Source organism: Gracilinanus agilis, chromosome 3 (assembly GCF_016433145.1).
Source record: "Gracilinanus agilis isolate LMUSP501 chromosome 3, AgileGrace, whole genome shotgun sequence".
Lineage (NCBI taxonomy): Eukaryota > Metazoa > Chordata > Mammalia > Didelphimorphia > Didelphidae > Gracilinanus > Gracilinanus agilis.
Window position 1 is genome coordinate 141,780,675 of NC_058132.1, and position 23,904 is coordinate 141,804,578.

The window sequence follows — 23,904 nt, forward strand, 5'->3', positions numbered from 1 at the left end:
AAATAAGTGGTTATCATTGACCCCAAATGAAAAAATAGAAGCTCTAATGAAATGATTTCCTAAGGATCATTCCAAGGTGGAACATTGGCCTCCATGGATCTTAATCATAAACAACAGCCAGAGGAAGGAAAAAGTAAATGGGGTGATCAGGAGAAAAGGTTAGTGAGATGCTCTATATATGAAGATGATCAAGAAAAAGTAGTGAGATACATTTCTGCCCTATACGCCCAAAGCTAATAATAGCATTCAAAATTATGTGCTTCCAGGATACCAACAGTGTAGTTTATCCCTGCCTCTCAACAGGACCACTAAAAGTGGGAATATACTCATTGCAAGGTTTATATAAATTCTGGTTTTTCTTAGATCCTTTTTTTTTTTTTTTTTTTTTGTGGTTCAGTCACTGAAAACTTAAGACTCTCAAGTGATCTTAGGCAATCTATAAGCAGTGACCATTAATTAAACACTGTCAAAAATCAATAGACATCCCATTGGCAACTCCCCTCCTGGTCACCCCCCACCCTCCCACCCCTCCACAAGGCAGAAATGCCTCCTCTTTCACAGTATATCCAGCACTGAGCTCCTGGAGCCATTTATGAAGATCAAGAATGATATTTACTGAGTGCCCACAGTATGAGGGAAAATAATTGTAGAATCCCTCCTAATAATGGGTCCTTGCAATTTTATAGTTCCTGGTCATTTCTGAGGATAGCCAGAGAGTGTGCAAAGAAAATTGTATTCTATGAGAAAACATTCAGGTTCACACACAGGCTACCAAACCAAGAAATAAAGCACGTGAGAGAAAGAGATTTTGATTCTGTTCTCTTGTTATTTTTCTTCCCCAGTGCCATATTCAGAAGCATATAGTAAGAGCAAAGCAACGAATCATCTAATTCCTCTGAAGACAATCACTCTGACAAGAAGCTATGAATTTGCAACGATCTCACAACCAGGTAGCTTCACAAATAGAATTCAAGTCAGCAGAGTCATATTGAGTAAAGAATGTGAAATAAAACTCCTTCCATGTCCAGAGGGAAAAAAAAAAGGCTTGCTCCATAACAGTGCAATGACAACAGAACATTTTCTTGTGTAAAGCACATGATTTGCTATATTGAGTGGCACTTAAGTATTACACAGTAAATACTGGGGGAAACAGAATTTTGGATGTGCAGAAAATATAATCACATTATTAATACAAAAGTTGCTAAGCTACAGTGTTATAATAGCACTACATGAGCACTGAAGCCACTACACATTTTCAACATGCTGCCTTCCTTGTTGCCCAACGGTGTCATCAATTTCTATTAGCTGCCCCATGTGGTATGCTAATGGAGAGAGCCTCAGTCTGACCAGTCATTGTCATCAAACTCAGAGTCGTCGTCAGAATCACTGTACTCTACCGCTATACGTCTGGAGAGGATTGTTGCCACATCATTTCCAACAGGCTCTCGTTTTGCTTCTTGTTCCCGTTGTTCTTGAACTTTTTTCAGTTGAATTCCTGTTGGTAAAACAGTTTCAAATGAATTCCCTTATTCTGACCCAAATGCAAAAACAAAATTATTATCAGAGTAGTAATACCAAAACTGGGAGGGGACAAAGCATCCTGAGAGGCTTCCAAAGAATGATAGTGTGGAAAATGTTAAAATTTCCTTAAGGAGAAAAGTGAATGCACACCCATCCATAAAACAATCAGAAACCATCTTTTCCAATAAAAGGAATGGACCAATCTAGGAAGAACAGATTTTGTGGTCCAGAGTCAGAAAGGCCCATCTTCCTCACATCAAATTTGGCCTCAGGCACTTACTATTAGAAGTCACTTAATTCTGTTTGCATCAGTTTCTCATCTGTAAAATGAATTGGAGGAAAAAGTGACAAACCATTCAAGTATCTTTGCCAAGAAAACCACAAATGGGATCACCGAGAGTTGGACACAAGTGGTTAATAACAACCACAAAATTTGTGTCTTTATATCCTGCTTTTTAAAAAAGAAAGTTAGTGAGACCTGTTCTATCTAAATGTATTCTCTGATGAAATGAAAAGTTGGTCAGAAAGTGATGCCTGTTTCAGTACTTAATACTGGAAACACTTTTCAAATGCATTCACCTATTTTTCTGCCTTAGTATGGTATGGCACATATGAATTCTTCAGGGAGCAGTGACTTCATTGATATGGGTGTTCCTTCTGACTGCCACTCAAAATCATAACTACTTAAAAATCAATAAACAAGAGTCTAGTAAGAGCCTGTTATGTATAGGGATAGGGATAGGTGCTAAGGGATACAAAGGGAAAACAAATGGAACCATCCCTTTTTACAAAGAGCTTATACTCTATAAGGAAAGACAATATGTATATGTATACAGCCACACAAGAAGTAAATACAATTACCAAGTAATTCAGGAGAAGAGAGGTCATCAGGAAAAAGTGGTAACTGAGTTGATAACTGAAGTATTCTAGAAGGCAAAGAAATACTGGCGGTGGGGGGCACAGCATCTGTACAAAATCATGGGGCTAGATGCTGGACTGTCACTTATGAGGAACAACAAGAAAGACAAATAATTTGGCTGAACTACTTAAGGAGAGGAAAAAGATGTGCCTGATAGATGGGAAACAGGTTGTAAAAGTATTTAACTGCCAAAGAGAAGTTTGTAATTGATACTAGAGGCAATTAGGAGCCACTAAAGTTTGCTGAGGAAGGAAGGAGGGGAAAAAAAGGAGAAAATGAAGGAAGGAAGAAAAAAGGAGTAAGAAAAGAAAGGAAAAAAGGAGGAAATGAAGGAGGGAAGAAAAGAAAGGAGGAAAATAAAGGAAAAAATGAAGGAGGGAAGGAAAGAAAGAAATTAAGGCAGGATGGAAAAGAGTGAAGGAGAGAAGAAAAGAAGGAAGGAAGGAAACAAACAAGTTATTAAGCACCTACTACGTGCCAGACACTGGTAAGCACTTAACAATATTATCTCATTTAATCATTAAAACAGCCTTGGGAAATAAGTGCTATCACTGTTATTTTATAATTGAAAAAAACTGAGGCAGTTTTTGTAATTGTCCATGGTCACAGAGCTAGTCAGTCTCTTAGGCTGAATCTGAACTGAGTACTTCTGGGCTCCAGTCTCAGTACTCTTAGGCACTGTGTCTCCTATTTAGTTATAAACCTAAAACCAACAGGAAATTCGTGTGTTGAGAACACTGCCCTAGAAATATTTTCTTTTATAATGAAACCTAAGTTTGTGTGTTTTCTTATTATTAACATCTTTCTCCTAAAAGTATAATGGGGGTAGGTGGGAAGAGGAAAGAAATAGGGAGAGACCAGTTAACTAAGTGCTAACCAGAATCTAGTTAAGCTATAAAAGGGCAATGGTTATTCCAAACAATTATTATGGACAAGAGTTATTTTGAGAAGGCAAAAAATATAACTAGAAGAAAATAATGAAAGGAAAAAAATTTCCTTTTCTAAAAGGAAAATGTTTTGCACTTACCCATCCGAATGGCAGCAAGAAGATCACTCCGAGCATCACTGATTGCTGGTTGAGTTGGTTCTTGTCTCTTTGCTTCAGCCCCTGGGGGACCATGCATGGGGGAAGATGAAAGAGAAGGTCCTGCGACGGGAGGGCCAGGTGGCGGAGGCGGTGGCCCCGGAGGAGGAGGAGCTGTGACAACAAGCCCAGTAGAGGGTGGATGAGGAGTAGCAGTGTATGTGGAACTAGTTGCTAATGGGGGATAAGAAGACGGAGTAGGAATCTGGAGAGGGCTAACAAAAGCAGTTTGTGCTGAAGGAATCATGGGAGGTGGTGGAGGAGGTGGTGGTCCTGATGGGTTGTAATATTCAATGATTTGTGCTGGGAGCAGCCTAACAAAAAGATGAAACACACCAAGTCACAAGAATGTCAACAGAAGGGAAACTCTTCTGAGGCTCTGAAATAGATGTCAGGTTAGACACTCCTGGCCAAATCACATATTGTGGGTCTAATTAGAAACTATGAAGTGCAAGCCTATTCACTTTCTGACAGTTGTTTCAAAGGTCTTGCTCAATTCATTACCATAGGATAGCATAACTTTGTTCAACTCCTCTCAGATATTGAAATGTTCCCAATAGTAAAAGGAATATTTGTAGGAGAAGGGAATATCATTTCCCTGATGATCACAGAATCTAGGAAGGCAGGAAGAACATAATTAATGCATACTCATGGTAGCTAGTAGCATGGAAACTCATAGTTAATCAAGTCGGGAGGAAAATCACTGTGAATAACTATAATGACAGAAATGGGACAATTTAATTTTCTAAAAAGTAAGTGCATTAAGAAGGCAAGAATTGCTATGTCCACTTCAATATTGGCTATCAGGCAATGTTTTGGAGAATATATTTAAGCCAAGAGAGGAATAATAATAAAGATGGTATATTTGACCAAATGAAGGGGCATTCAAGAACTGTAGAATTCATTTTAAGAAGAGGAAGAAGGCTATTTGTTTTCTCCCTGTATGAGAGAAAATTAGGGGTTCTAGTGAGATGACACCATGATTCTAGGCCAAGTTGTATAAGGTCAGGAGAGGGAGAAGATGATTACATATAGGAACATCATATATTTGATGCTGCCACCTCTATTTGTGTTAAATATTTCATTTTGTGCACTCATTTTCTATAAGAAAATTTGTGGTTTGCAGTTAAGTTCTCTAGTCATTTTGACAAACATTTGTAAAAGCCTACCACACACAATATACTGTACTAGGTGCTGAGAGGGCCATAAACATGTGCCAAACCTTCCAGGGAGCTTATAATCTAATCTGTTTTTTAAAGTTGCCTGTCACCGGTTAGCTTATGGATTTGCCTCATAATGCTGTCCATGCAAATCTTCTATAAAATATATTGTGCTTTTTAAAAACATAACCACAATTGAGGACTAAAAAGAAGGGTAGTTTTACTAGAAAGTTATTGACCCATTTATTTACCTGTAATTTAGCATTCATGATAGAAAAGTCAGGTTTTCTCTTGCAGGCATTTTCGTCAATGAATTATTAAAAACAAAATCAAAATACCTACTACATCTACTATATTTTCAGAGTTCAGGCAAGAGGAATGTTTACCCATAGTCCGATGGAACCAAAGGTGCAGAGGCCTGTGAGCCATCTGAAGTCTGTGGTGGAGGTGGTGGTGGCTGCTGAGGTCTGTTTAGGGTCATATGCCTGACCGTGGCAGAAGGAGGTCTGTTATACTCATGCTCGAGAGCTTGGTTTGAAGTCCCGTACTGTTGGGCATCCCCTGCTACATAAGAAGGAGTCACTGGCTGCTGCTGAAGGGAATGGTTGGGAGTAGCAGGATAAGAATAATCAGTAACATCAGATGCATGGGACCTACAATTCAAGGAGAAGAAATGGGAAGGGATAAAATGACTTTCAATTGTTTTCTTCTGATGAATATACAGCACCTGCTTTTCTGTTTTCAGTGCAGAAGTTCTAAATTCTCTTTCTCCCCCACCCACCCACCCTTTCCCATATCATCATGAAAACTACAGAGCAATAATTGGATTACTATTTGAGTCAGAAAATGAAAGTGTTACTTGAAATTAAATTCTCAACTCCAAAAGGAGAATATCAGATGAACTGACACACAGTAAATATCAGTACGTTCTTTTTTCAATATTTTAGGAGTCTTTGCCACAGAACAGCATAGAACAAATCAAATTAATATACAGTATTTAAGACAGACATAGCATTACAGTTGTAATGAAATATCAACAGCATATAATTAGAAATTGCATGACAGTAGGTGAATTGGATAAATATTAACCGTAAAAGAAATAAAGGAAATTAAGAATGCAATGCAGCAAATAATTTTTTGCTTAAACAGAGGAAATGTATTTAACCAAAGCAGAGTGTAGTGATTTAATAAGTTTAATATTAAAAAGCCTTGTTTTCTTTGCATAAATAGCTGAGTGTAACAAGTTGGAAGGAATGCAAATATTTTATTAGTTGAGCATAGAGTTCACAAAGATGCAGAGATTGTTGTGGTCCAGGGTCAGCTAAGCCCAAGGGAGGGGAATGAGTAAAAGGACCTGTTTGTCCCACAGCTGTGGAGAACCAGGTGGCATTAGTAAGAGACAATCGTGCAGTTCTGGCACTCTGTTAAAGGACACATTGAGTCAGTAAACTGAATGCATATCATCGCAGGAAGACTGAAGCAGGGCAGGCAACAAAAAGCCAGGACTCTGAATAAAGCAAAAAAGACCAACCCTCTGGGCATTCTGTCCTCTTTCATGCTCCCTGCCTGTTCCAGTTTCTTGGCGTCACTCATGAACTCAATACCCATTTTCCTTCGTTCCCACTCTTCTTTTCTTGTTCTGACTTTCCTCACATTTACTTGCTGGTTTCTGTTAGGATTCAGCTTGTGTTTCTCTCTCTGAAGCAAAACAGGCAAAGAGACATTGGTGGAGAAGCCACAAACTGGATGTCAAGATCTGGGATATCATGCAGTGTGGTTCTTTGGAGGCAATCAGTAGTTTTTCCAATGCAGAAGAATTGTCCTTATAGCATCCTCCACAGCTGTCCTTGTCCCTAACTGTGGCATAAACTCCAAAAGATGGTGCAAGTACAGATGTAGCTTTGTATTGTGTAAGCTGCTAGCAAAGGAGTTAAAGGAAAATTTCAACACAACAAAATATAGGGAGAATCCAGACTGTCCTGTGAAGTAGTGTATTTTCTAGATGTACCATGTTCAGAACTAAACACCACTATGGAGGGTAACAATTAATGAAAACACCATGAAGGCAAAGGAGAACCACCAAGAGAAAAAGGAGATACTGACTGCTACTACTTTGAAAAGAACCTTAGATGATGTGTGACCCTAGGCATATCATTTAACCTCAACTGTTTAGCCCTTATCACTTTCCTTTCTTGGAACCAATACATAGTATTGATTCTAATACAGAAGGTAAGGATTTTTAAAAAACCGTAGCCAAATGGCAAAAAATAATGAGGCTTTTAAAATAAAATTATCAACTTAAAAATCAAGGATGCAGGACTGGGCTGCTTTTATAGTCATCTAAAATGGCATTATGATATAGGGATGAAAAAAGCTAACAGAGAGAAAATAAACAAGACTGACTAGAGTAATAATGGTGAATGGAAGAAGGTGAGAAAGTGGCATTTCAGAGCCAGACATTCTCAAGTGGCAATAAGGCAATGTAGAGCACTGAACCTGAAATCAGAAAGAATGGAGTCCAAATCCATCCTCAGACACTTACTAAATGTATGATCCTGGATAAGTCACTTAACCTCTACCAGCCTTACTTTCTCCATCTATAAAATAGGGATGGATAATAATAGCACCTACCTCCCCTAGCCACTGAGAGGATATAATGAGATATATAAGTAAGTGCTTTTCCAACTTAAAGTGCTAAATAAAAGTTAGCAATTATTATCAGTATTACTTGGAGTCAGGAAGACCTAAGTCCAAATCCAATCTCGGACACTAGTAGTTGAGTGACCCTAGGCAAGTCACTTGATGCTGCTTGCCTCAGTTTCCTCATCTATAAAATGAGCTGGAAAAGGAAATGGCAAACCACTCTAATATCTTTGCAAGACAACTCCAAACAAGGTCATGAAAAGTCAGACAAAATGGAAAAAAAAAAACTAAGCAACATTAACCAGGGCAAGCTTTAGGAAGAGAGACCTATGGATACAGGTAAAGCATCACTGAACTCAGTGGAGACCACATATATTCAAAATGCCTCAGAGTCCAGAATACATGGAAATATTTCCATAGTTGGTTTAGACAGACTAAACATCCTATACCAGCTGGCAATACGATACAGGGGGAAGTGGATGTGATTTGGGGTCAGAGAACCTTGGTTTATGACCTAACTCTGACACTTACTACCTGGGTGACCTTGGGGAAATGAGCTCATCTCTCTAGATCTTGGTTTCTTTGTCTGAAAACTAAAGCATAGAATTAGATGGCCTCCAAATGTCTTTATACTTCTACATCTATTAATCAATTAAAAAACTTTTATTTAGTGCCTACTATGTGACAGGGTAATAGAAACAAGAAAATGAAAATATCCTTACTTGTAAGAAGTTTAGATTAACAAAGGAAATCAATTAAGTATGAGGCAGCTAGGTGGCTCAATGAATTGAGAGCCAGGCCTAGAGACAGTAGTACTGGGTTCAAATCTAGCCTCAATTCTATTTGCATAATCCTGGGCACATCACTTAACCTCAATTACTTAGCCTTTACTCCTCTTCTGTCTTACAACCTATACACAGTATTGATTTTAAGACAGAAGGAAAAGGTTTTAAAAAGGGCATATATAATTATATACCAAAGAAAATATAAAATGAATAAATACCAAGGACTTAAAAATAAATTAACTTAGGAGGGAGTATCTTAGAAGTTGGCAGCGGGAGGTTTCATACAGAAGAGGATGCTTAAGCTGCTTCTTGAAAGAAGAGAGCGATTCTATGAAGCGATGGTGAGATATGAGTGCAATCCAGGAATGAGAGCCTTCCAGCACAAAGGCACAGGGATGACAGAAAAAGTGTCAGGGATAACAAATGTAAAGCAAGTTGTCTAACATCACAGAGTAGAGGATGGGGAGTAATGTCCACTAAAGTGGGAAATATAGGGAAGAGTTGAATTGTATGGGGCTTTAAAAGTTAAATGGAGTGGTTTTTACTTGATTCTAGAGGCAATAGGGAGACCACTACAGTTTATTGAATAGAGAAGGGACATGACCAGATCTGTTTGAAGAAAATCATTTTGGGAGGAGTATCCGGAACCAGCCGGATTCAACTATGGGGTGTTCGGGAAACAGCCACCTGAAAGACCATAGGGGGAGGGAGGGGAACCATGCACGCAAGAAGACAAGGAAGTCTAATGGAACATGGCCCGTTTATTGCTGGTATAGGGCAAGAATATATATGTTCAGGGTGAGGGGGTTGGCGGTCGGGATGAAGAGAGAAAGGAACAAGTAGTTACGAAGCAGGAACATGGAAAAAGAACACGCAGTTATGTGGAAAGTCTGGAGGACGTTTTGCAGCTATGCCTCCGCCCATGCGGGGCTCATAATCCATATCGTTCTCGAAGAGTTACTATTTTTATTTTATAGTCTTGGCTCCTAACAGAGGAGTATATTGGATAAACTGTAGTGAAGAGAGATTTGAAGCATGTAAACAAATAATTAGGAATCCATCTAATAATCTAGGTGAAAGGTGAAAAGAACCTGAACTAAGGTGTTAGCTGAATAAATAGAGGTATGAGGTTAGAGAAAGCAGAAATGGCAAGATCTAACAACTATCTAGATAAGTGGGGGAGAGAGAAAATCTAGGCAAGGAGTGAGGATAATGCCAATGCTACAAATAAAGTTAACTAGTGGGATGGTGGTGCTCGCAATAGAAATAGGGAAGTTTAGAAGAGAGGGTTTAGGGTGAAAGAGGAAGACTTCTGTTTGGACAAGACATCCAATAGAAAATGATGCTCAAGGGAGAGAGATGAGAGCTGTGTGAGTGTATGTATACTTGGGCATGTTTGAAGGCAGTAGAGAAGAAACCAAGAAATCAGAGAAGATTGAAAAATCAGAAAACAGGAAGGATGAATGAACAATTTTCTAGAGAAAATGGGAGGGGGATGGAATTAAGTATATGGGTAGAGGGGTTAGTTTTGGCAAGAAGTTTCAGCTTATTGTCAGAGACTGGAAACAAGAGAGTAAAGTATAAGTCAAAGGTGGTTTTGAAATGACGAAATGGGGAGAACCAGGAGCTTCCATTAAATGGCCTCCATTTTTTTTCAGTAATAAAAGTTAAGGTCTTCAGCTGAAAAAGAGGGAGATGAAATTACGTGTAGAAGTCTGAGAAAGGAAGAGAGGGTTTTGAATAGCTTCTGTAGGCAGCAAGAAAGGAAAGAATTAGGGAAAAGGAAAAGAACTGCCTTGCTGCAATGAGAAGTCACAAATCTATGACTCTATGTTTATAAATTTGATGATCCCAATGATCACTATATAGGGTTAGCATCACTTGCTTATGTGCATTTCAACTTACATGTATACTCAAGATCTGATATTTGGTAAGTGAATTTATTTTCACATGAAAACATGATGAAAGGGAATCATCTAAAGACAATAATGAAGTATCCTATTTGCTATGTTAGAGAAGGTAGGTTGAGGGATAATGAACAAAGTGCCACAGGAATGACTTTTAGAAAATGCAAATGCACATAATTATGATGATGATGATAGTATTTATATAATATGCTCAACATGGTACCCTATATTTGCAAGGAACTATACTAAGTATTTTACAAATAATACCTCATTTTACCTCATAATAACTTTATTATACTCATTTTATAGTTGAGAAAACTGAGGCTGAGGGTTTAAGTCACTTGTCCAAGATCACATAGCTAATAACTGTCTGAAGGCAGATTTAAACTAAGGTCTCCCTGACTCTAGGATTAGGGCTCAATCCACTATGCCACCTGGCTGCCTAAGTGGGACTTAGAAATTCAGAAAAAGTAGAGTTAATACAACAAAATTAAGAAAAATAAAGAAATATTTAAAACAAAATTACGTAAAAATGCTGGACAGTCTGAACAAGCATAAATTTTGTGGTCAACTAGGATCAATTTGATATTAAAATCCAGGATACATACAAAGACCTTCCATCAATAAAAAAGAACATTCACCTCCTTCTGTTAGGCTTTCTGGAGAACATTACTTGAAATAAGAAGTTCCACTTAAAATAAAAAGTTCAGATCCATAATATTCATATCATTTTTGCATGAGTAGATTAATAATGAAATCAAATGATTAATTCACCAGTGATTACAGTGAGAATGATAAAATGCTTTCTGAGCAGTTGCCGTCTCATGATGTACTGTATTCTAGGATCTGTTTTGCAGAGAACTATAGTGTCATTCAAAAGCTGAAGGTAAAATTAACCAGAAATTCTTGTATTGCATTGATTGCAGATGAACAAGATTTAACTTAAGACTTTCTTCACATAGTGTTAGTAATGATCAAAATTTGAAGCTGGGAACAGGGAAATAAAACTATAATAAGCAGAAACTCAAGACTAAGTGGTGTTTTGTTTTATTTATTTTTAAACATAAAAACCACCACCAAGAGGACGTCTGGAGGAACCACCTTGAAACATAAATAAATAAATTTTTTTTCTTTTATATGCTGATAAAAGACTTTGTAGAAAGTTTCATTTTTCCCCATAGAAGACTTTAAGTTAAAAGGTAAAAAAGAAAAATACAAACAAAATGAAAAGTTAAGAAGTTAATTCCACTGAACTCATTCCATTAACGAACTGCAACTGCCACTCAATGGCCATGACATTCAGACCTGTATGAAGAAACATTGTTATTGACCTGTTAACACTCTTTTAGTGAGCTTGGTGATCTTTTCCTGCAAAATAGAGATAAGTTATTTGAAGGGCTGAAACACAAATTTTTTTTCTTCCATCACTCTTAGGGAGATTTTCAAACAGAAAAATGGAATTATTCTATTAATTATTCTATTAATAGTAGCTACCAATCACTCTCAGACACTATATACCAATGGCAATTCAACATGCCAAGCTTAAAATGAAAGTATCACTATAGCTAATTAAATTAAAATTTAAATATCTTCTAAATTAACAGAGCTAAATCTAATATCTGCATTTGAACACAGTATCTAGTTCAACTAAATAACAAATGCAAGTCAGAGGGGTTTTCAATCATACAAAGAAAAACAACATACAGAAAAGCTTGTGACAGCAACAAAACACTTTCAATGCATGTCTTAAAGTTCTAAGATATGTTCCAGACCTTTTTGACAACTAAAGCTATTGCTGCATTACCAAATTGTAAAAATACAAAACAACAACAAAAAACCAAGAAATACCTACTATATTATCTAGATTATTAAAAAACAAAAACAAAAACAAGAAATGCCTCATGCAGAACCATCCCATGGGGATAAGGGAGCTTTAGTGCACACAGACCTAGTATCTGGGGACAGGGATCCCTCGGAAGACGCTCCGTGGTACACACTCTGAGACAACCTGTTGTCAGGTCTAAGCTCTTTGTCATATGCCATCATATTCCACTCCTGGCGCCTGTTTCTGGCTTTTCTAACCTTTTTCACCTCACGGGTTGTGCCATCTATACGCTTTTGCTCCTGATGTCCAGGAAAAGAAAGGAAGCATGCCAAGACAGAAGGGAAAGGAAAAACAGCAGGTTAAATGCAGTTCAAATGCACAGAAATATAAACCTGATTTGCAAATGGAAGCTAGACCTAATTGTAAAGGAAAATTTCTGAAGAAGTCTAATCATCATATTCTATAGACCCAAGAGAAAGTAGTCTGTATTTTTTAACTCATACAGTATATCTAGATAAGGAAAGTGCTCTGTAGCTGCTCTCTAATGCCTAGATAAAAACATCTGACAAGACATGTATGATAGGGAAATAGTTTTCCACCACTGCACATTTTTCAAATGACTTGATACAGAATATCTGTATCACAAAATATTGTTTTCCAGAATAAAGATAAATAACCTTTATTCTCTGTTTCCAAAAGGTATTCCAAATGGTATTTAAGCCAATTTTGCAAATGGTTAAATGGGAAAACGGAAAACTTACCTGCTGCCCCATCAGTGAAACACTTTTTGCTCTGGCCCTTTGGCCACTCCACAAAAATTGAGAAAATGCCCCCATCACTGACAAGTACAACAATACAATCTAGTCAGTAAACACCCAAGACTTAAATGGCTATCTCTTACTTACATATTTACATGGCTAGAGAGTAGCAGTAATTTATTTTTGTTATATTCATTTGTCTTACACATCCCATAAAATGCTAAGTCCCTTATAGGCAAGCTCTGAATTTCTACTTCCTGTGACTTTTACATTTTCAACATCATTCTGCAAGTGAGCCAATCAACTTTTTCAGCTCGTTTAGACTAACCAACTCTAGGGACAACATGTGGTAAGTACCACAAGTAAGGCCAAGCAATAATAATAACTCTCCATTTGCAAATTAAAGTTAAGATTTATAAAAAGCATTTCTCAAAGCCCTGTCAGAAAGGCACATGGGTTATATTGGCATTCTTATCTCCATTTTGCTGATGAGTTAAGTTACGTTCCGAGATATGAAGTGACAAAGCCAGTAGCAGAGACTAAATTTGATCTCAGGTCTTCTGAGACCAATGATCTTTCCACTGTCATCATACCATCCCACTCCACAAAATTACTGTGAGGATACAGGAAAACAGCTCCCAAAATCAATGGTTTCCAATCTTGTTTTTGAGACAGTTCTGAATGTCTCTAATTATCTCCCATAATATTATAACTTCTCACAAAAATTCTACAATACAGAATTTACTTTTATTTTCTTTATTTTGGAGCTAGATGTGTCATATGACACGTTCAGTTAGGTACTATGATGGTAATATAGTTGGAAATCACCAACCTAGGAACCCTGCACTATATCTATCCTTTCTAAATGGCTAATGGATGGTTATATATGGTTGCTTTAGATCATCATGAAATTACCAAGCTAAAGTATAGTACTACTGCTTGAAGCCTATTTGATTAGTAAATCTAATTTTTTCATTTTCTGCTTCTTAAAGAATTTAAGTTTTTGAATCATAAGTACTTCCTCCAATATAGACTATGGCAGTGATGGAGAACCTTTTAGAGGCTGAGTGCTCAAATTGCAACCCTCACACTGCATGTGAGCCCCCTGCCTTACCCTAGACAGGGGAGAGAGGAAGCGCTCCCATTGGGCTGCTGGGCAGAGTGGTGAGTGATGGGAGAAATGTCCTCAGGTAAGGTGGCAAGGTGGGGAAGGGAAGAGCCTCCCACCCTCCCCACCATGGCACACATGCCATAGGACTATGGAATCTCTACAGCTTGTTGATTGTCTTTGAAGGCCTTTGTGAGCCTCCCTCAACTAAAGCTAGGCTGGGCAGATGCAAAGCCCACAATCAACACCCACCTTGCTAAGTGGATCTGCCCAAATGTAAACCATGCTATTGTGTGGGAGGCAAGTAGGTAACTCAGTGGATAGAGTTCTAGGTCTGGAGAGAGGGAGACTTGAGTTCAAATCTGGCCTCAGACACTCACTAATTATGTGTCCCTTGGCAAATCACTTAACCTCTGTTTGCCTTAATCCACTCGAGAAGGAAATGGCAAACCACTCCAGTATCTTTGCCAAGAAAATATCCAATGAGGCCACAAAGAATCAGACTTGACTGAACAAAGACAACTTTTAGGAAAACAAAGAACATTTCCATGCCAAACAAAAGCCATTAGAGGAAGACTTCAGTAGAGGCACTTTTATTTCACAATGGAATGAATGAATTTTATATATTAATATGTCATTCAGGATGAAAAGACATGGATGGATAGAAATATACACAGATAGACTTTTTATAGAGGAGAAAAACAGCTGGAAACAAAGTCACTTTGTGTGTGGTTACCAAACACGTTCAAATCCTAGTTCTGACACTTGTTATCTATGTGACCTTGGATAAGTCTCTTTATTGTGTAGGTCTCAAGTTCCTCACCCAAAAAAACAAAGCAATTAGACTAAATAAAATCTAAAATTTCTTTCAGTTCTAAAGCATAAGCTTTCTGAAAATAGGACAATCTTTATATTATTCTTACTCTCAGAATCAAACAATAATTGTGACTTTAAAAAAAATCTTTATTTGACCTATAGAGAGTGTGATACCAGAATGAGGCAATCACTGCTGTTACAAGCATTTGAGGAATTCAGGATGAATCTAAAGATCTAGAAGTAGCTACTAGTTTTGTAGACATGATAATTATAGATTAATAAATTTTCTATGAAGACACAGAAAAATAATTATATATGTATTTATGCCCAAAGCATCATTTTTGGATCAGTCATAAGAGGCATCTGTAAGGTCATTGAAAGGTAAATTATATATTTAATGAAAAGCTCTCTTCTAAGTCTCAATGAGCCTATACATTTCATAGGAAATGTATAGGGAGGTATATCACTGGCATTTCAATCAAATTACTTCCTTGTCTTCCTTTCATTTCAAGAGCATAATATCCATCTTTCCCCTCACATAGACAACACCTACAGCATCCTATAACTCTTCCATGATGTTCTTGATTTTAATAAATTCCTCAAATTCAATCAGCACAATGGAGATAACTAGAGCAATTTTTTCTTTTGAACCTTTCTGTCCAGGGCCTTTTTAGCTTATGATATTTAAATGATTCAAATCACTGAAAAAATCCTCTTGGCTTACCAAATGTCAAACATTTCTCTAAATCAGAGACTCATAACCTTTTTTGTTTCAAAATGTTTTTAAATGCATAAAATAAAACACGATTACAAAGGAAATTGAGTGTTAGTGAAAATAAAGAAGTATTTTTCCCGTCCAAGTCCATTTTGCCCATCTCCTCCCTTCCCCCCTGCCCTCTGCACCCCATGAAATCCACTCACGGATAGGTTAAGAGCTTCTTCTCTAAGCCAAAGCTTTCAGCTATTTGCCAAAAAGGGTTGTCTTTCCTAGGACATCTGTACAACAAACTGTCTTCCAAAGGACAAATTAAACTTCTGGGAAGACTTTCAGGAAGTGTTCTGTAACTTTTCTTAATCACAAGTGAAACATATCTCCAGCAGAGAAGGCAAGTCTCTGCAGAGAATGTTTAGGCAGTATTTGTATCACTTACAATCTCTCCTCCCTTCCCTTCCGCCAATCCTCCTAGAAAAGCATCATTTCTGGCACAATCTGGAGACTCTCAAATATAAATATCAAGCTGGCTTTTCATTCTAGTGTATGCAATTTATCATTTTTAAAAGTAGGGCTAGTGGGCAAGAGTCTAACCATGAAAAACATTTTTAAAAAATTAAAGTTGATCACCTTCCTCTGTAATGGGGTAAGAGGAATTTTTCTGGGTTATGAGTGAGACCAAAGGCAATTCCAAACTTCTAAACAAAAATTGAATCATAAGCATCTTCTCTTGCTAAAATGAAGCAGATTGGTTGAATGTGAGAAGGGGGAACAAAAAGGTTGGAAATGTTTTTGAAAAATTATGCTCACATGTGATTCTCAATTAGTTTCATATTAAAAAATGTAATCTATGAAAAATTTCAGCACCCTGTCTGACACACCCATCATTTTAATGGAGTGGGATTCAGCAATTTGGTTTGGATATCACACCTAAATTAGCTCATGAATATACATGGTTTCTATCCTGGAATTATTTACCTTTTGTCTTCTTTTTTCTTTTCTTTTGTCTTCTGTATCCTGTAGCATTTTCTCTTTCCAAAGATCAAAGAAATAGGAAGGATCAGTATAGAATTTCAATCCATCTTTCTTATCATCTCTAAAAAAATACAGAGGTAAAGAAAAGTGAGGTTATGTACATTTTTAAGTTTATAGGTTCCAACTCTGATTCTAATTCACTAAACCATAATATATAACAAATAGACAATTATACACATTGTTAAATGCCTTATTTCCATAACAACTTCAAGAAATCTGTGAAATTGTGACTTCTTTATGTTAATTTTAGCAACATATGCTGAATTAATTTGGTAACAAAAGCATTTCAAAATTCTCTTGGCTCCATAGTTTTATGCAGAAAATTGTTGAAAAGAAAAGAAAAAATTTCCTCAAAACTTTCTAGAAATGAAAAAAATTCAAATATTACTTGGGATGTTTGTGTTGGTATCTCTCATACTCTGTTTCTCTGTTCTAACCCTGACTCCCTACTCCCCAACCCTGGAATAGGAATGGTAAGGTAAAATAAAAACATATGCCTACTTTTATTTTATGATTCCAATTCATCTGAAATGAGATGCTACCTAGAACTTTTTTCTGGTTCCTCCTAGTGTTATAAATTCAATTTAACAAGCATTTATTTAAAATCTGATAGGTACTAGAATTTATAAAGACAAAAGAAAATAGTTCTTTCCCTTAAGAATCTTATATTCTAGTGGAGAAAGAAGAAGGGAAAATAATATGAACACAAATAAATCTACACAAAATTTATTCTAAGTGAATATAAAGTGATAACGGCAAGAAAGGAAGCAGCAAGCCACTAATAACTGAGGGTATCAGGAAAAAGTTCTTTTAGGAAGTAGCACCTAAGCTGTATTCCAAAGACAGGGATTACACAAAATGGATAAGGGAGAATATTCCAAGCTTGAAGGGTAGGCTATGAAAAGGCAAGGAGAATAAAGGATGAAATATTTATGCAAAGGGAACAACAAATAGTCCAATTTGTCTGGGATGCAGAATGCGCAAGGATAGGTCCATGTATGGTGTGTGATTAGTCTAGAAAAATAGATTGGAGCCACACTGAAAGGCTTTAAAGGCCAACCAGAGAAGTTAGTTTTTATCCTGATGACAAGAGGAAGACATCTTAAGGTTCTTGGGAAGGAAATGACACAATCAAGTGTGAGTTTTAGGAAAATGTATAGGAAAGAGGAGAAACTAAAGTTAAGGAGACCAATTAATAAACGTTTGCAATAGCTAGGCAAAAAGTGAAGAGGAATGCAAGTGGAGAAAAAGGCAGGAGAAATATGACAGTAAAACCAAAAGGATTTAGTAATTGATTAGATTTGAGCAATTAAGGAAAGTAAAAAATAGATAATGGCTTTAAGATTATGAAATAAAGAAGGTTAAGAAGAGAGAAAAGTTTTACATGAAGGATGAGCTATGTTATAGAAACAATGAGTTTGAATTTCTATTGGACATCCAGGTAAAAATGTCTACTAGGCAAACTGTGTAGGTGTGTTCCTGGAAGACAAGTGGTGGTAGAATGAGGGCTGGAAATGTTGATCTGGGAGCAACTGGGAGCAACTCAGATCACTGAGAGAGTGTGTATCCAGAAGAGAACAAAGGACTTAGGACAGAACTTGGATCTATAGCACACAAAGAGGTGGGGCATGTATAATAATTCAGGAAAGGAAATGGAAAAGGAAGTAAAGTTAGGCAGGTAAGGAGGAGAACCTCAAGAGAATAGTGTCACAAGAATGCAGAGAGAAGAATATAGAGGAGAACAAAATGGATAATGCTCACAGCTACTGGATAAATGAAGACTAATAAAAAAACCAATTTGTTTTATTAGGTTTAGCAATATTGTTGGTAATACTGAAAAGAGTAATGTTGGTTAAATGGTAGGATTAGAAGTCAGTTTGCATGAGATTGAAAAGTAGAAGATTTGAAAGTGGAGGCAATAAGTGCAGACAGTTTTTTTAGGATTTTTTCTGTGAAAAAAAATTAAAAAGATGATAACTTAAAATGAGAAAGTAAGAGGCCATAAATTTACCCAGAAAGTTTTTGGGGGAGGTGGGGGAATTTGGCAAAGAAAGGGAAGAGATATGTAGGATAACTTGATGGGACAATAGGATAAACTGAAGTTTTAATAAGGCAGAGGGAAATCTGGTCAAGTATCATGAAGAAGCAGCTTGGTGTGAAGTAGAGAGTGAGTACTGGGTTTGAATCTTAGTTCTGATATTTCATACCTTGGACAAGTCATTTCACCCACATCTCTGGGCCTTAGTTTACTGGTCTATAATATGGAGATAGACTAAATTATCCCCAACGTCCCTCACAGTTCTGAATCTTACGAGTCTAAACTAGACTTCCCCTTACATTCATATACCCTATTTACAGAGTAGTAGGAATGAAGATGAAGTAGCTCCAAATCACTAATAATAGTCCCCATGCCCTGAGTAGGGGGATTCAGAGAACTAGGGGATAATGGAACAAAGAACAGGAAAAAGGCTTCAGGGTAAGATGTTTGATTAATGGATACTAATAGAAGATAAAGGTCATTATGAGCACTGAAATCCTCAGGTCCAAAGAACCAGTGACAAGGGTCATATCATTGAGGAACTTTGGGAGACTGGGACCCCTTTTTGGTATAAACTCCCAGAAGATGCTTCTCTACCAGAGACTTCTTTCCTGGTCCCCTACTTTCTTTATTTTAATATTCTATCCCCTAACTAAGCTATTTCCCTTTCCACTACTTGCCTCTATTACTTAGCCTTCTCTTCTTCCCTTGGCCCTCTTGGAAAATAAAACACATGATCCCACATGTCCTTGGAAAGTTTTCTGAGGTTTTAATGTTGCCGCTGCTGCTACAAACAGTTCTCTTCCTTCAAAGCTCAAGATGTTACTTCCTCCATGAAGTCACCCTTCCCTAACCTTCCATCTTCTTCCTCCTTGACTTTCCTAGAGCACTTTGCCTAAATCTCTCCTCTGTCCCATAATATTTTCTACCTTTTCAATCTGTGCACATGTCATATTCCCCCTCTGTAAAGTACAAGCTTCTTTGAGACATGGACAGCATCCCTGTTTTCTTTTGAGTACCCACTGATTACAATAGATTTTGCACCCAAGCAGGCATTTAATAGATGCTTGTAGCACAGAACTGGTGGTATCTTATTTGAACTTTGTATCTCTCCCAGTGCCTAACTGCTCTGTATACAGTAGGAATTCATTTTCACAGAAGCACAGAGCATTACACAGTAATGGTCTAGTTCAGTAAACATGTAGTGTCCCTCTAAACAAATGGTGAGCCTTAGAGTAATTTAGTTGAGCAAATTGGTATAGATGGGTTAAACCAGACGGCTGTATTGTAATAGAGGAGAACCACGTAAAAGAAAATAAGAAGAAAGAGAAAGAATGCAGTTGCTGTGGGTTGTTAGGGAATATTAACTCCCTCGGGGTTCTTTTTGCAGTTGGTCTAAATTGTATGCTGCACTGCTCTATAATAACAGTGGGCTAACTTGTTGATCAAATTGTCTTTCTATAACCTGTAACAATGCATAATATACATCTGCGCTGAAATGTGGAGACAGATCAATCTGTTTGCTACATGCTAACTGAATCATGGAGTTACTTTTACATAGTCTTGAAAAATAATGAGCACAAAGCCTCCACATCATCACTGACAAATGAACCATTTCTATTAAAGAAACCCAGGGCTCACTCTTTTAATAACATGCATACTGATAACTACAAATAATGTGACAATAAGAATTCAAGGCTTTCCAATTTCATCATGTTTTTGTCCCTTTGCAACAATGCATGAATGTGGAAGGATGTCAGATTGTCACCTAAAAGAATTTTTCCTCAAAGGAGAGTTTCTACTCAGTTAAATGAGTCTTCTTATGATACGGTCCATAACCTAAAATTAGATTGACAATGAAAAAGTAAAATTAAATGTTACGGTTACATTAGTCCATACCTGTAAGGTGTAAGTATATTCAGAGGAGGTGGCTTATCACTCTGATTGTAAATGTCAGAAACTGGATTGGGAATGCTGTTCTTGGAAACCACCTGCTGGTCTTGTATTGTAGAACTTTTGAATGCTTTCTTCATATTGATATCCTGTAGCGACACTGTTGAAAGACCCAAGAAAGTTTGGTTATAAGAAAAGACATTTATTCTTACTGTTAAGAATCTAAGTCAAATTTAATTCTTACACATTTATACCAGTCACAAGGTCTTCCAGGATAGCTTAACAGTCTTTGTAGGCATCCAAACAGAACCTCATGCAGAGTTATATCTTCTTTCCTCTAGATAAGCAGAGCTGACTCCAAAGCACTTCTTTTTTATTTGACTAGTACACTTCAGGGATGTTAAGTACCTTCTTCAAAGAAATGCTATTTCTCTTGCAAATTAAATCAACTCTGAGGTACCACTCCACAACCTATCAGATTGGCTACTTTGACAGAAAAGGAAAACAACAAAACTTGGAGTTTCTATGGGAAAATGGAAACACTAATGTACTATTGGGGGAGCTGTGATGAATTGGTCATTCTGGAGAGCAATTTGGACCTATGCCCAAAGGGCTATGAAACAGTACCTACCCTTTGACCCAGCAATACTAGATTTGTATCCCAAAGAGATTTTTAAAAAAAAGAACCATATGTACAAAAATATTCAAAGCATCTCTTTTAGTGGAGGCAAAAAATTGGAAAGAGGGGAGCTATACATCATTTGGGAAATGGATGAATAAGTTATAGTATATGATTGTAATGGAATACTATTGTACTATAAGAAATGGTGAGCAGGAGGACCTCAGAAAAACCTGGAGTTTTTCTAAACTGAACTAAAGCTGAGTGATATAATCAGAACCAGAAGAACATCAGAGTGACAAGAATACTGTACAATGAACAACTGTAAATAATTCAGCTATTCTCAGCAAAACAATGACTGAAAACTGTCCCAAAAGACTCAATAAAAAATGCCATCTGATTCCATAGAAAAAGAACTGAATCTGATTCCAGACCAAAGCAAATTTTTTTCATTTTCTCAATTTTTTTTGTTTCCTTCCACAAAAGTATTAATATGAAAAAATGTTTTACATGATTGCACACCATCTCAGTGTGGGGAGAGTAAGAGCGGGGAGTGAAGGAAAGAATTCAAGACTCAATATTCTTTGGAAAATGCTAGAAACTATTTTTATATGTAATTGGGGGAAAATTAAGTTAAATTTAAAAAAGAAATGCTATTTCTCAAAAATGACATATGGGCTGCTCTGACCCTGTAATTTTGTATATCCATATTTAATACATGTATCAAAATTTAGGTTTTTTTAAAACAGATAAAATAGCAATGGGTTTTAAAAAATTAAACATACATTTCTTATTAATGCCAATGAAGAGATATAAAATATCTCTTCTATACATCAATGAAAAGATATAGAAATACACGGAGATTCTATCCAGCAACACACATAAAGAAAAACCAATATGAAGTTTTTAGTCTCAAGAACATTAGATGTACATGAACCAATTCAATATCCCACAGAATAAATCTATTCAGATAACTAATACTAATCAATATATGTACTTAAATAATTGGGCTATGGTTCTATTAGCACAGTACATGGGATTTTTGGCTATAAGTACCAAGAGTAGGATAGATTGCAGGATGGTAGGAGGCTACATAAACCAATTCTGTTAAAAAGCTACAAAGCAGCTAGTTGGCTCAGTGGACAGAAAATCAGGGCTGGAGATAGGAGGACCTGGTTCCAAATCTGGCCACAGATAACTTTCTAGCTGTGTGACCTTGGGCAAATCACTAAACCACAATTGCTTAACCCTTCCTACACTTCTGCCTCAGAACTGAGACTTAGTATCTATTCTAAGACGGAAGGGAAGGGCTTTAAAAAAAAAAAAAAAGGCTACAAGAAGTTATCAGAATCACAAAATAAGGAGGCAACCTAGTGGCTCAGTGGGTTGAGAGCCAGGCCTATAAATGGGAGGTGATGGGTTATATAGTCTCAGATACTTCCTCGTTATGTGATTCTGGGCAAGTCACTTAACCCTCATTGCCTTGCCCTTAGCTCTCTTCTGCCTTGGAACCAATACACAGTATTGGTTTTAAGATGAAAGGTAAGATTTTAAAGAAATCACAAAATGATAAATGAAAGCAATATGATAAAAATCCATCTACAAACTGATTTAAAATGGGAATTGGGGGCTATTTAAATAAGATTCAACTTCATATTTCATAAACTCAAATCTATAGATTAATCTTTGTGTGGTTTCAAATCAACTGCATCAAAAACATTTTAATTATAACAGCAATAACCTTGAGACAAAAAAATGTGAAAATAGCTTGAATACCAACAATTTTAAATTAGTGATAACATAATTTAAGATTTCTTTACTTGCTGATTTCTGAAGTTCATAAATTATTCTCCATATTTTATCTTCTAAAAGAAAATTTTGCCATTTTTAAGTGCAGACAAAAGAATTCTATAACTTTCTAATATCTAAAAAAGGCTGTATTTTTCTTAAGGAGAAAAATTACAACTTCAGGGTACTGATTGCTTTATATTTCTGCCAGATTTCTATTTCATTAATTTTATTTTGGCTTCTACAAACAAATTAAATTTTTTTTTAAACCCTTACCTTCCATCTTGGAGTCAATACTGTGTATTGGCTCCAAGGTAGAAGACTGGTAAGGGTAGGCAATGGGGGTCAAGTGACTTGCCCAGGGTCACACAGCTGGGAAGTGGCTGAGGCCGGGTTTGAACCTAGGACCTCCCGTCTCTAGGCCTGACTCTCATTCCACTGAGCTACCCAGCTGCTCCCGAAACAAATATTGAGAGGAAATTTGTTTTTAGCATATACCAATAGTAACTTTCCCCCTCTTTTGTATTCTTTGTATTAGAGGATGATACTTTGAGAAAAGGGGTCAAGAGGCATATGTCTGGAATTGAAGGTAATGTGAAGGGAATAAAAAAAATAAAATGCAAAAGCTGGAATTTCACAAAAAATAGTTCTTCAAAACTTACTATATGTTTCTTGATAAAAGACTTAAACGAATCCAGTAACAGGTAGAAGAGGTTCTAGAATCTTCTATAAAGCAATGTGAGCAGGGCAGCTAGATGGGCACAGTGACTAGAGAGCCAGGCCAGGTTTGGGGTGGCTCAAGGTTCAAATCTGACCCTAGCCAATTCCTAGCTCTGTGACCCTGGACAAGCCACTTAACTTCCCTTGCCTAGCCCTTGACTTTCTGTCTTAGAGCTGTTACAAGGACTGAAGGTTAAGTCATTAAAAATGTTTTTAATAATAATAATAATAATAATAATAATAATAATAATAATAATAATAATGCAATGTGAGCAAGGTATTCCATCAAGCATATAGCCAGGGCATGTCCAAGCACATTTAATGTCTTAAAAAAACTGTGCCCCATTTAAAAAATTTTATTTCTTAAGTAAAGTTTAGTTATTTCTTTAAAATTAGCTATTATGGGGCAGCTGGGTAGCTCAATGAATTGAGAGCCAGGCCTAGAGACGGGAGGTCCTAGGTTCAAATCTGACCTCAGACACTTCCCAGCTGTGTGACCCTGGGCAAGTCACTTGACCCCCATTGCCTACCCTTACTACTCTTCTGCCTTAGATCCAATACGCAGTATTGACT

At 36.8% G+C, this 23,904-nt stretch overlaps 1 protein-coding gene across 1 annotated transcript in view; it reads right to left on the reverse strand.

Moving 5' to 3' along the window:
* Positions 1-1,337: 1,337 nt before the first annotated feature.
* WASF3 (WASP family member 3) overlaps positions 1,338-23,904 on the reverse strand; it is a 189,337-nt gene continuing 166,770 nt past the window's right edge. The window contains exons 5-10 of the mRNA XM_044668288.1: positions 20,211-20,364; positions 16,217-16,334; positions 11,968-12,143; positions 5,071-5,337; positions 3,468-3,838; positions 1,338-1,495 (exon numbers count right to left, since the gene is read on the reverse strand). Of these exons, the coding sequence (XP_044524223.1) occupies positions 1,338-1,495; positions 3,468-3,838; positions 5,071-5,337; positions 11,968-12,143; positions 16,217-16,334; positions 20,211-20,364 (1,244 nt within the window). The remainder of the gene's footprint in view (positions 1,496-3,467; positions 3,839-5,070; positions 5,338-11,967; positions 12,144-16,216; positions 16,335-20,210; positions 20,365-23,904) is intronic.